Source organism: Dermochelys coriacea, chromosome 1 (assembly GCF_009764565.3).
Source record: "Dermochelys coriacea isolate rDerCor1 chromosome 1, rDerCor1.pri.v4, whole genome shotgun sequence".
Classification (NCBI taxonomy): Eukaryota; Metazoa; Chordata; order Testudines; family Dermochelyidae; genus Dermochelys; species Dermochelys coriacea.
Window position 1 is genome coordinate 136686144 of NC_050068.2, and position 14366 is coordinate 136700509.

At 42.6% G+C, this 14366-nt stretch overlaps 1 protein-coding gene across 3 annotated transcripts in view; it reads right to left on the reverse strand.

Annotated features, from left to right (window-relative positions):
• Positions 1-7895, reverse strand: part of ACE2 (angiotensin converting enzyme 2) — a 38529-nt gene extending 30634 nt beyond the window's left edge. For 2 of the 3 annotated variants that reach the window (XM_043504196.1, XM_038372859.2), the window contains exons 1-4: positions 7546-7893; positions 4985-5143; positions 1671-1764; positions 751-894 (exon numbers count right to left, since the gene is read on the reverse strand). In XM_043504196.1, the coding sequence (XP_043360131.1) occupies positions 751-894; positions 1671-1764; positions 4985-5143; positions 7546-7728 (580 nt within the window). In that variant the 5' untranslated portion in view covers positions 7729-7893. Of the gene's footprint in view, positions 1-750; positions 895-1670; positions 1765-4984; positions 5144-7545 lie in introns of all 3 variants that reach the window. The other variant, XM_043504197.1, reaches the window with a different exon arrangement.
• Between the last annotated feature and the right edge of the window lie 6471 nt (positions 7896-14366).

The following is a 14366-nucleotide window of genomic DNA, read 5'->3' on the forward strand; positions in this document are numbered from 1 at the left end:
AGACATAGCTTTCTTTGCTGATCAATCCCATCTTCCATTCTTTGTAGGCTCTCTAATTACCATGAATATCCTTTCTGAGGTTGTTATTCATCTCTTTAGGTCTGCAGCCCTTTGTTACTAGTTATTTCCCCTTGCTTGGGATGCAGATTCCACATCATTTTTGCACCTCTGACTTAAAGAAATTCCAAGCCGCCTCCACTTTTAAGTCCCTGAGCTCTTATGTGCAGTTGACTTCACTACCTAGCTCCAGTAATTTTTCAAAGCGCTCCCTTTTGAAATCAAAAACCTTAGGGTATGTCTATACTACAGAAACTATACCAGCATAGGTGTTTCACCATAGCTATGCCAGCATGGCTCCCTGATGTAGACACAGCCTACACTGACACAAAGGTTTTCTCTGTTGGTGTAAGGCAGAACCATCCTGAATGACTGGAACTATGTCAACTGAAGCATTCTTCCATTGACACAGTTGTGTCTACACTGTGGGATTAGGTTGGCATAGCTACGTTGGTCATGGGTGTGGATTTTTCACAGGATGTATCTATGTTAATCAACTTTTAAGTTTAGACCAGGACTTTGCGGATTACACATGTATAAAGTGAGTGCAAAGTGCGTGCACAAGGCTACACACCAGTGTATGGAAGTTCCTGGCTTTGTTTGGACACAAATGACTGCACAAGGTATGAAGGGCTATGGAGAATTAGGCCCTCTGTGTTTCTGAAGGACAAAATAATTGCAATTGTAACTTACTATTAAGTCTTGCGGCCTCATTTTCCAACTCAACATAACGTTCATATAATGGTCTCATCTTCTTGCCAACTTCAGCTCTCCAACCTTGCCATGCCCATAGTCTCTCAGAGTAATCAGTACTGCTAGCCATAATAGCATCTAGCCCTGTCGTCATTTAAAAAAAAGAACCAGAGCCATAAATAAAAGATGAATTGTTTAAGTATTTGTCATTCTACATTAAAAAACCAACAGGAAAACAGGGAAGAATGAAAACAGCAGAATACACATTTTGGGTAAAACCAGTCACGCTGTAGCTGAACGTTTTGGTTTATTGAAGGAAATGTTTTATTTGTTTCCATTTCAGCTTTTCTGCCCTGAGATATGGGGCCAGTTTGTGATTCAGGGAAAACAAGTGTGACCCTAGATTAATTTCACTAAAGTTAGTGCAGTTTTCTGGACTTACACCAATGTAACAGAAATCAGAATCTGGCTTGAAGTCCGCCAATAGGACTTCTATTTCTTTTGATAGAATTTGATAAAACTCCCCCAGTATGGCAGAACCCCCAAGTGATGTAAAGTTAGCACAGGCTGCTCTACAACATTAGAAGCCACAGCCAAGTTTTGGCCACACAAACTTACATCATTTGAAACGGGGCATGTAATTTTGAGCAAACCAGATGGAGGACCATGAACTATGCAACTCATGCTATTTCACTAAATTATTTCCATGTGTGAAAAGTCACAGCAAAATTGTACTGGGAGATAAAAACCACGCCACCAACAACAAATAAGCTTTATAAAATAAGAGCATTTGGAGAACACAGATCTATTAAACCTAAATTTTGATCTTTCACAATTAAAAACCTCCTCTCTGCTTTGTTCGACTCTTCTTGAAACCTGTTAATGTAAAGGGCACAGGATAGACATTGTTTATACCGTACCTGGCTCCAGCGGCAAGCAGTTAAATGGATCATCAGGTTTACACACAGTCCCAGTGCTGTAGATGGTGCTCATTGTACTTAAAATAGTTTTTAGCTGCAATTTAAATACAAAAAAGCCCATTAAAAATAAAACAATAAATACAAAATGATAAATATTCCATAACTATTAGTCCTTAAGATCTCAGTACAGCAGCCTATCCCTATCAGCAAGGCAGTTTAGCATGTGCTTAAGCACTGTACTTGAGTAAAAATGAATTTAAGCATTTGCTTAAATGCTTTGCTAAGTTGGAGCCTACTTGGACAAGACAGATAATGTAATATCTTTTGAGTGGATACTAAGTGACTCCACAAAACCCTTCAGATACATCACCATCATAAAGATTAACAATGCATTTTATGTATTTGGCACTCATGCCAAGGGTTTCTAGGTAAGTATACAGTACATATGTTTAAATGGAGGGGAAAGGTCCCTTTTCCAGATACAGACAGGTTGATTGTTGGTTGTATTTTTTAATGATACATAAGGTAGCTTGTATGAATCTGTTTACTGTGGCTTTACACAGAATTTAATGTTTATGTCTTGGTTCAGCTGAAGGCCAAATGCATCTCAAAATGTTCAGCTCCATCTCAGCCTCACCAGTTGTGCTACAGAGCATTCTCTTTTCACTTATCTATAGTTAACGTCTTTCTTTCTCAACTATCCTCAACTTTTCCAGTGTCAAGTGAAGCATATTCCCTCATTGAGGACTATATATCTGTCACATGTCTAGCAAATGCCCCTTCACAGTCACTCACGAGGATTGCCGTGAGAGGAATCCACAGCTTCTTCTGCTTTCGATCCTCTAGGGCATGTTAAGCTTCTGGAGCCTCAGCAGATTGCAGCACTGTTTCCCCCTTGTCCTGTTTAGCACAATTCCTGGTCACCGACCCTCAGTCTGTTACCCCTTCTCAGAAACCCAGCTCCTCATCCCACCTGCCCTTGCCCTCCAGAAACAGCACTGACCCATAAGATACCCCAGTTACTCAAACACACCCTCTCTCAGAACTCATCCTAAAGTGTGAAGCTTCTGGCTAGAGTTTAAGTCTTTCAGGGGCACACAGCAGTTGTGAAGCAATCAACACACACACACACACACACACACAATTTTGCATGGAGTCTAACACCTTAATACTCGTTTATATTTAATCATGTAAAGGAGAGGAGAATACAGATCACACAAAACTGCTAATCTAAAGGCATACCCCTTCCTATAACACTCTTCCCTTGTGAGTCCTTAGGGACCATCTGGTTCCAGGAAGGCAGGCAGGGTGACCTCTGCCTCCTGAAGGCTGTTCCACGATTGGTAGTCTCTCCCTCCTGGAGCCCCTTACCTAGCTTCTGTGACCTTCCTCTTTCATGCCCCAGGCTTCCTTTCCCTGTCCCTTGAACCTGCCTGTGGATTTCTTATTTAAACTCCTCCTAGTCACCTGATTGCCTTTGTTCTCCTCCTGGTAACTTTCCACTGCTACTTTATCACACGCCTCATCAGAGGAGTCAGCTAAACTGGTTTCCTAAGGCTGCCACTCATCCATTGTCCCAGAGGATTGCATCTGAATAGGATCACTGAGCCTTAGACCTGGTCTACACTACAAAGTTAGGTCATCATAAGTCACCCTGTGTTGACCTCTATGTGTATGTGTCTCAGATTTGCCTCCAGCCAACGTAAGTGCCCCACTACGGCAACACAGTAAAACCACCTCACCGAATGGCATAAAATCATGGTTCACCTGCTGAGGTCAACACAGGGTGAGTGTAGACACTATATGACCCATGTCAACGTTAACAGTCCTCCACTAGCTCAATTCCCTCTAACAGTGATCACTCTGGACACAACTGTAAACTCCACTGCCTAAAGGTCACAGAGACTGGAGGACTTCCCCCCTTTGAAATCTCCACCACCTTTTTGAAATCTCTTTTCCTCATTGCCATCTGTAGTGAGCACACCTAGCAGTTCTCCCTTGGTAAGCACCTTCTATTATTTCTGTCTGTTACAGGCCCTGTCAGCGATAGTGGATCCACATACATATAGGCACAAATGCTATCGCAGTTTTTCATAATACAACTTCATAATATCAACCAGAATTCATAAGCTGTACAGACATAGCCCCAATTCACAAACCTCTCACTTTTATATTTTGTATCAGAGCTATTCGGAGCTATCCAAGAGAAAAAAAAATGTTTGAGCAATTTCTGTAAGCATGAAAAATGATTGTGTGTGGGGGGGGGAAGTCACAATCAGAAAATTTAAAAATACACAAATGGAGTTCTGTCAAACAATACAGAAAGTCGCCTTTGAGCTGAGAACCAGCATGAACAATTTCAGCCCAGTGAGTCTTCTGGAAAGCTATAAGTGCCTAAAAATAGAGGATAAAGATGAAAATGCTTATCACTTACAATCACAATGCTGCCACTGCAACACTACAATTATACAAAATATTTGCCTGAACCATTTGGAATTGCTCACAGACAATCTGCCTTTCTCTGAACATGAATTGCCAGACTGGATCAGACCCAAGGTCCAACCTGTCTCTGACAGTGGCCAACATTAGATGCCTCAGAGGAACATATAAGAACCCCGCAGTAGACAGATGTAGGATAATCTGCCTCCACATCAGGTCTCATCTTGATCTCCATTAGTTAGAGACTGGCTTAAGCCCTGAAGCACAAAGTTCAATATCCCTTCAGATATGTGTATAGTCATTAGGCATAACTCTGGATAGTCTTGATAGCCATATAAATGCCCAGTCCCATTTTGAATCTTCCTAGATTTTTGGCCTCAACCCCTTTGTGGTAATTACACATCTGAACAATTATTTCCTTGTCTTAGTTGTAAATTTGTCACCTTTGCATTTCATTGAATGCCTTCTTGTCATTTGTGTTTCTACTTATTCCCCAAGATCCTGACCCTACAAAGCACATAAGTATGTATATAATTTTTCTTATGTGAGCAGTCCCATTGACTATGCTATATAGACACATGCATATTGCTTAATTGTATGTAACATATGCTGAAGGATCTGTGTATTCAATGAGTTCATGTACTGATCTAAACTTGTAGGTACTTAATGCACAATATAAACTAGCAATAAATTAAATGTGCACATATGTAATATTAGCTAATAAAAGACATATCATTCACAACAAGACAACACTGTTGGGATTTAATATGTTGCTGGGATAAACAAAGACTAGGAATAATATTATAACCACTGCCAGAGACATTCTGAAATGTATTTCAACTCTTGGGACAGCCTACATATGTTTAGCAACTTACTTCACTGTATTTTTCCTCAGATAGCACTGATGTTCCTTTGTCCTGAAGAGACTGAAGTTGGAGTTTGACAATAGGATCCGTAATTTTATCTATTGCATACTTGCTGGCATTGTTGGATGCTTCATCATAGAATGCAGACCATTTGGCTCCTGCTTCATTCTAAAACAGATTAATTATAGTCTGAATTACTCATTTGTAAGAAATCCAGCAAGATAATAAGTTTTAGGGGAGAAAACATTCCTTGCATGAAGAATTAGTTTTGTGGATTTTGCTAGTTCTCTCATTAGCTTTGGAAATATTTCTACTATAAAATCAAAATAACTAGGGAACATTTTGGATTCAATTTATTCTCAAATGTAGAGCTTTTCAAATTATTTGTATTTGGAAAAATAGTAATCAAGTAGCCAATACTCTCTCCCCAAAACAAACAAACCAGTTTTTAATGAAACCAGTTTTTAATGGATTCAGAACCATCAAGCTGTGCACATAGCTGGTATATGTAACCATACATACTTATTACCGCTCCCCTCATCCTCCTTCCCTCCTGTATTTGTTGCACGCGCATGTTGCATGCTGTCTTAACTTAGACTAGGGGTGGGCAAACTTTTTGGCATGAGGGCCACATCTCGGTATGGAAATTGTATGGAGGGCTGCCTGGGGCAAGGGGATTGGGATGCACGGGGGGGATGAGGGCTCTGGCTTGGGGTACAGACACTGGGGTGGGGCTGGGGATGAGGGGTTTGGGGTGCAGGAGGGGGCTTCAGGCTGGGATCAAAGAGTTTGGAGGGCGATCAGGGCTGGGGCAGGTGGCTGGGCTGTGGAGGGGGAAGGGGTTGCAGGATCCGGGCAGCCCTTACCTGAAGTGGCTCCTGGAAACAGCGGCCCCCCTCTGGCTCCCACATGGAGGAGGGGCCACACTGCGCTGCCCCATCCACAGGTACCACCCCCGCAGCTCCCATTGGCCATGGTTCCCGGCCAATGGGAGCTGCAGAGACGGCACTTGGGGAGGGGGCAGCATGTGGCTGGCTGCCCCTGCTTCCAGGAGCCACATAGAGCAGAGCAAGGCAAGCCCCCGACCCTGCTCCCCAGCTGGAGCACCAAAGCGGGAAAGCATTGCTCCCAACCCCACTCCTCTGTGGGAGCTCGAGGGCCAGATTAAAAGGTCAGACGGGCCAGATGTGGCCTGCGGGCCATAGTTTGCCCACCCCTGAGTTAGACTGTAAGCTCTTTGGGGTATGGGGCATTCCTACCTATGCATTTAAACAGTCCATAGCTCAAGGATCATGATCCTGACTGAGTCCTTTGAGTGCTGCCACAACAGAAGTAATAAATCATAACTGCCATGTCACTGCTAGTAATTCATGTGATTACACAGATATTTAATCTTCACAAAGTTATAATAATTCATTCTTACTGATTGGACGTGGAAGACCACACACTCCCAAATGCAGTTTTAAGATCCTAAACTGTACATGCAGAATATGAACCCACAACATGCAGTTGCTTGCACCAACTCTGTGTGTCTATACTCTGCAAGACAAGCTGGCTCACAGATGCAGTACAACCCTTAGCACTTACCATGATTTGGATTTCGGCAGTCATTAGAAGAGCCATTTTTCATTTCCATCTTTTGTTATGGACAATGAGCACATGCAGGTTTGGTTTGGAATCTTAGGACACTTCTAATCTCCCTTCTGTATGTTTCATGACATTTAAGGAACATTGTACTTATGGTTATCATAGCTCCTTGCTAATGACTCATCAGAAGATAAGAATTACCACCCACCATGCAGTCATTCAGAACTATGTATGAATATGTTGGCAATGTCTTTTTTTTCTTTATTCTTTGGGAATGAGCAAAAATGGGGATCATTTTCTTTTTAACACCTCAGTCCTAGTGTTTTCCATTGATTTTCAAGATTCCACAATATTTTCCATTGATTTTCAAGATTCCAAGAATAGTAGATGCTTTCTAATATGGCTGCAGCACTGAATCCTCAGTGACCAATCAGATTATGGTTGAATGCTGTCACAGCATATGATATCTGTCTAGAAGGGCAGGTGATTGTACTGCAAAGCTAGAGCAGAGGCTGGATAGTTAGAGACTGGGAGACAGTGAATCTTATTGTGAGATAGGGCAAGCACAACTGTCACTGTCCTTCCTGTGGCTATATACTAGCTTCTATTAGTCTGGCCATCAGGCCTTGGGAATCTGGAAATCTATATATTCATTAAATTTTCCTCACAGTACAATTCTACCTATTCCACTGGTGATTGCTAAGGATGCTAATCTATGAGACTAGCGACAGTGTTTTGAGGCAGACAGTCATCCACCGTGAAATGAGTTAGTGACCTAAATCTAATTCACATAACCCACCAAATGACCATCAGAAAATTTTCAGGAACTACTGAACTAAAATCCAAAATTGAACCCATCCCTAGTTCCTTATTCATTAGCAATTCCTATATATCTATCTACAGCAATACAATAAAATATCACGTAGTTATAATATAATTTCTAATATAATAGCAAGCATTCCGAGACAGCATTATGTACCCACCATCTTTTCAGCGTTCTCATCTGTGATGTTGGTATTATAGTCCCAGGAGGCAAGTGAACTTGCATAAGATAGATCTTCTGCTCGTACATTGAATTGAGACAAAAAGTTTCTGGCCTCTTGTGTTGTATCCTGTGATGTAGCAACAGCAGTGAGACTGCAAAGAAGCCAAAGATGGACCAACATACTTCCTTTGAGCCAAGATCCACTAATTGAGTTAGGTTCCCTCAAATAAGCTTCCTAATCAGCTTCTGTCTCAACAGCCTTTGCACATAGGTGTGTGCTAGGGGAAAAAGGGAGAATCCAATTTGCTGGATCTTTTATTGTTTTTATCCAGTGAAGGACAGAAATGAAAATAGCTTTAAAAAGGCAAATAAACAGAAGTTAATGGTTAACTTTGGAGAAACATAATTACTAGTAGCATTTTATGGTCTTATAAAAGGCTTTTACTTTTAGTTAATATTTCCCCAGTATGCTGTCAATGATACAGCTGGTTATTATCTATAGTCTCACAGTGTCAGAGGAAGTCCAAGATCTGCAAATCCTTTAACAGATTGATGATAATCTACAAAAATAGTTAGCAAATTCAGTGAGATACAACCTGACCTTATCTCTTGGGAAGAAACAAATTCAGTGTAGGATTAGTGTAATGTTGCTGCTTGGCCTCTTATGGTATGTCTACACAGCAAAGAACCCCCTCCCTCCAACTGGCCCATGCCAGCTGATGCAGGCTCTCGGAGCCCAGGCTATGGGACTGTTTCATTGCTGTGTAGACTTCTGGGCTTGGACTGAAGATGGGGTTCAAGGACTCTGCTGGGTGGGAAGGTCCCAGAGCTCAGGCTACAGCCCAAGTCTAGACATGTACACAGTAGTGAAACTTCCCTGCAGCCCAGTCAGCTTGAGCCCCTAAAGCCTGAGTCGGGTGGCACAGGCCAGCCATGGGTTTTTCTTTGCTGTGTAGACAGACCTGTAGGCCCAGATCCTCAGGGTTTGCAAGGGAGGAGCCAGGTATTTAGGTGCCTAACTCATACTGAAATTAATGGGAGTTAAGCACCTAACTTGCTCATGTGCTTTTGAAAATCCCACTAAGTACCTACTGCATCTTTAGGCACCTAAATATATTTGAAAATCTGGCCCTTAGGAGCCAGAAAGTCAATGGGACTTAGGCTTTTAAGTGACTGAGTCACTTTTGAAAATGATACTTAGGCTCCTAAGTCTCTTAAGCATTGCAATGCCTTCTTTTCTATTTGGGAAGGGCTTAGCACAGTGTGAGCACTACCCGAAACAAAGAAGAAAAAGAATAAGATTTAATTGTTCTTTTATTGTTTATTATTTGTATTAGGTCAGTGCCTAGAGAAAGACCATTTGTGACGGAATTAGGAAGGATAAACCTGGGACATTCTAAGCGATAATATCTTGGGTTTTCCAAGGTAACTTATCAAGAGGCAGCTCAAGTCTCTTTTAGCTGGGGATCTATTTAATGTGCCACATGCAGAACATTACATATACCTTTTGCACCTTGCTCTCAATCTATCAGGTAGAGTTCTGAATTATATCACAAAACGATTTCATTATGAAATCCTTCAAACTTTCTGACATATTTATAGGATACGAAAAAGTGCACCAGTAAGTGAAAACATTTCATAATGTAGACTATTATTTGCAATGTAGATAGGAATTCCACTTTGCACATTCTACAGTATTTTCACAGAGGGTAAACCTTTATTGTGATATGAATTAGTAGAGGTTTAAACTTGAGCTTTCCCTACATTAGAGAAATTTGGCCTGACAACCACCACATTGTGACCACCCAAGATGCCTATCCCAGATCCCAGCACCAGCTTCTTCTGCAGCATTGTTATTTACCAATAATTCTCAGGAGAAGGATTCCTATGGCTGTGCTGCCGGCTGTCCAAAGGCAGTTGTGGGGGAATTGGTGACCATCTGGGACAACAAGGAGATCCAGTCATAGCTGAAATCTGTAATTCAGAACACCCAATCTGTCACCTGGTTCCAAATCCCTTGCTGACCAAGGCATCACTCAGCTGAGTGAGTAATGCAGGAAAATGTTAAGGGCAGGGGTCAGAGTTTGGGGTATAGGAGGGTTCTCTGAGATGGGACCGAGGGGTTTGGATGGCAGGAGGGGGATCAGGGCTGGGGCAGGGATGCGGAAAGGGGTGCAGGTTCTGACTGGGGGTCAGGGCTCTGGGGTGGGGCTGAGGATGAGAGGTTTGGGGTACAGGAGGGTGCTCCAGGATGGGATCAAGGCGTTTGGAGAGCGGGAGGGGGATCAGGGCTGGGGCAAGGGGTTGGAGTTGGGGCATGGGGAGAGGCTCAGGGGGTACAGGATCTGAGCGGCACTTACCTCAAGCAGTTCCCGAAAGCAGTGGCACATCCCTTCTCCAGCTCCTATGCAGAGGCATGGCCAGGCGTCCCTGCACGCTGCCCCATCTGCAGGCACCGCCCCTGCAGCTTCCTGTGGAATGCATAGGAGCCGGAGCAGGGCCATGACGCGACTTCCAGGAGCCGTGTGGTGCGGCCCCAGCTGCAGCGGGGCTGAGCTGCGTGGTGTGGCCCTGACCCAGCGCCCCCCAGCCAGAGCATCGAAGCGGGGTTGAGCTGCTGAAGCGCCGGAGCGGGGCTGAGCTGCATGGTGTGACTCACGGACCGGCTTAAAACAGCTCACGGGCCGGATCCAGCCTGCAGGCCATAGTTTGCTTATGCATGGTCTAACTGATCACCATTGGTGGGGTCAGGAAGAAATTTTCCCTCGGGTTAGATTGTAGGGTTTGTTGCCTTCCTCTGCAGCATATGGGTGCAGGTGACTTGCCAGCATTATCTGGGTGTATCTCATGTAATCATTTCCCTGCCTATGATAAATAATAGTCTAGTCTAACATGGGCTGTAACACTTCAGTCTAATTTCCATTGTTGAATTTAGTGTGTGGGTGCTGGGTGGGGTTGATAGCTTGCGATACACAGGAGGTCAGACTAGATGATCAGGTGGTCCTTTCTGGCCTTGAACTCTATAACTCTATAATATGGCCTGAAACAATAACAGCATGTCCAGGGCAGAGAGGAAACCTGCTCATTCTATGGTGAATTGGACAGATTTCTTGGTGATTGCTCTTCAACTTAGTTTGGGATGCTGTTCAAGAGTAAAAACACAGCTTGGCCTGCTCCAGTGAAGAACAGCAAGGGGATAGGGAGAATACTAACTTGGAGGCCCGAACAAATAAGGACATGGAGTGTGTGATACCTGAGACCATGCTGAGATCCCACAGCCTCTTCAGAGGGTCCCAAGCTCTGGAGATGGCATAGGAGACAGCATCCAAGCAATTTGGGAGGAAGAGGAGAAGCAATTGGGTGAGAAGAGGTTCTCTACACAACATGTATTGTTATATGGAGAAATCAGGGCTGATTTTGCTGGTTCCGGGTAATGGGGGAACATAGTGAACATGTCATAATTGTTTGCAATGTGCAGATGAAGCCTCATATAACAGCAGACGTCTCTTGCTCCTCCAGGTCTGCCAGTTCCCTCCTCTCCTTCCCTGCCTGGGCTGCTACAGCATCAGTGGCAGCTCCTGACTCCTCCCTTGCAAACCCTATTTTGTTCTCTCAGAGTCTGACTTGTCTCACAGCCCCTTCAGTAGCTCCTTGCTGTGATCAGCTGAGTGGCTGCTTTTGCCATTCTTAGTGAAGTGTCCGGCTTGGTACTTACAGCGCTGGCTGAGCTGTACCATGTAACTTGACTCATGCTGGCCATCAGGCAGAGATTTTTACTTTGTATGTATCAAACAGCACCTAAATATAAACAAAATATGAGATTCTGATTTCAGTCAGCTACCTATTGGGCATGACAGAGATTCTGATTTCAATCAGCTACAATGTAAGCCTGACAGCTTACATTGTCGCTGTCAGGCCGTATGCCAAACCAGGGCATCAGTTCAGCTATCTGCTCTGATATCTCTGCAATCCCTCTTCATTCTGTCTTTCTGCTTAGTGCATGAAACACAGGCATACGCATAATTAGATACTGAACTGCTCTGCTGCTACCACAGGCTAGGGTAAGGAACATGGAATAATGAGGGAGAGGTCTCAGTACAGTTTCTAATGGGCATGTGTCCACACATCATCGTTTGCAATATCATTTAGATACAATATCACAGAGAATGTTAATTCAAAGTTCAAAATTCCTCTTGGACCATAGCTGATAAGAGCTACATACTGCACTAAGTGGGAATCAGAAACCAAACGGACAGACAGGACTATGGGTGAGGTTTTTCATAGGAGTGGGTGGGTGAGATTCTGTGGCCTGCGCTGTGCAGGAGGTCGGACTAGATGATCAGAATGGTCCCTTCTGACCTTAGTATCTATGAATCTATGAATCTATCTATGACTAGTACAAATTCATAAAATAATAGCAAGAGGTAAACATTTTTCATCTTGATTTTCCAAAGAATTTTTTTTCTTTTTAATTATTATTAAATCAGAGTAAATAAAATGAGCCGGTAAACCTTCAGTGTCAGCCCCAAGGAGTCATGCACCAGGTAACAAAACCCACCTAACATGGCACATAAAACAGGTAAGAGGAAAAGGCAATTGTGCGGGAGAAGAGAGAGAGAGAGCAGAAAAACTGAACTTTCCTCTCATGCACTCTTGAGACAAATCCAGTTCACACTGAAGCCAACAGGAAGTTTGCCATTGACTTTAATGGAAGGTTTTGCCCTTATTGAATTTTCACTTGCCATCCTACCGGAGTCTAAAATGCATATATATATTTATATGGCTACAGAACATTCAGTTATGAAACCTAAATATATTATTATCATCATTTTTATATGTGCATCCACAAGGTGTGAAGGCATTTAATGTACTTATACAAGTGAACATATCGGCACCATACATAGGCACATGTGACACTAATAATCACTCAGTCACTGTACCTGTTCCATGATATTTGAAAACTACCAGGTTCAATCATTTAAAATAACAGGTGTATGTATCTACTTAATCATTAATTACCTAATGATGTTCTTTAGTAATTAGTTATTAGTTCATTAGCATAACGGTTTGTTAGTTTTGAAAGTTGGAACATAATTAAACTGCACAAATCCCTTATTACCTGTCTGTTTTAAAGAAAACAAAAATACTAGAAACAAGTAAGAGCAGTTCATAGAAAGGTGAGCAATGACTGCTCCCAGCTAATGGGCTGGGGACAGCTGGTTGATACATGACCTAAGTAAACTTGACACATTTAAAACAGTTTACTTCATAAGCAACAGGTTATTGCAGTGAAGAACTGACCAAAAAATCCTAGGTTTTTTGTTGTTTTTATTTTTCATAGTGCTCCTGTCCCAAGCTTCTGAGTGTATATTCTTTCTGATACGATGGGTGGGAGTTTTTACCACTCAAGATATGACACTAGGGTGGCTGGCAAATAGTTTTCCCATCCCAAGAAAAATTTCAAGATTTCAAAATATTATCCCATTCTGAATTGGGACAAAAAGTTGAATATCTGAAAAATTGTTGTGAATCAACAAACTGAAAAATGTTTTGGCTAATTTTGTTTGATTTTGACCTCTTTATACTCTGTTGTTTACTATAATTAACTTACATTTCTAAATGAAAAGTAGTTCTGAAGGAAAAAAATCCAGAATTTTTCATTTTGAAAATGTCACAGTGTCCGATTTCAACAATTTCAAAACATTTTTTCCAAAAAAAATTTCAAAACAAGAAATTTGTTGATTCTCATCCTTTCCCACAAACAGTTTCCTAGAGCCCCAAATGCAGATCTCTCCCTCTTCCTTTGCAGATAACAATATGAAAGAGAGAAGACCTAAAATTGCAAAATTGTTTTCCCTCAAATTATAGTGCAAATGATGATGATTAATAAGGAATATCCAGGAAAGTGCTTCATCATGAAGTCCAACACATAACAAGGAAGTTTCTTTCCCCTAGTGATGTGATGAGCAGCTCCAACAAAAATTGCTCTCTCTCTTTTGCAACTTCAGTACCGCTAGTGACATTGTTGAAGACCTTAGTTCCTTGTTATGTATGGAGTCCCCAACCCTGGTGCATCCATGGAAAGCAGAGTACTGGAACTGTGCCACCCAGCCAGGTTCTGAAACCCCTGAGGTCTGCACATATTCCAAGGGAAAAAAATTTGCCCTCACAGATAGCTCTATAAGGCTTATGCAACTCCCCAACCCGTTCCCTTGCCTAGAGATATAGATACAAACTCTGACCTGCCCATATGCTCTAAAATGCACGCACTGTCTTACTGACTCAATACAGAGGGTAAATTCTTTACCAGAGGAAAGATAGCCAGACAGAGAGATTGAAAGGAGCCATTGAAGCAGAGCTGTCATCTGGGAGCAGAATCCAGGGCCCACTGGGCCAGACCTCCAAAGTGATCAAGTGGAGGGGGACATAAGAGATCCCTCAGCACCTGCACTATGATTATTTTGTTCTCATGGTGGGGAGCCCATTCTTGAACATATCTTTTCCCTGCAGTAGGTGTGCAGAGATGAAGGACTGGAGTTATAACCCTTTTAACCTACTACTACTGGGGAAGAGAGAAGGACCAGGATCCATAGAGGTCTGATTGTGGGGGATAAGAAGCTCATTTGCACAAACACCTTTCCCTCTGAGTAGCTTTGCACCTTGTTCCAGCAGAGCAAGTGCAAACCCTTTCACTCACACATACGTACCAGGCCCTAGGATAGGTCAGACCAGTGGAGAGGCACCATAAATTGTGGTAAGCGATTCCTACAAACTCCCACCCAATTCAATGGCAAAATTACCTGACTAAGCATTTCCAAC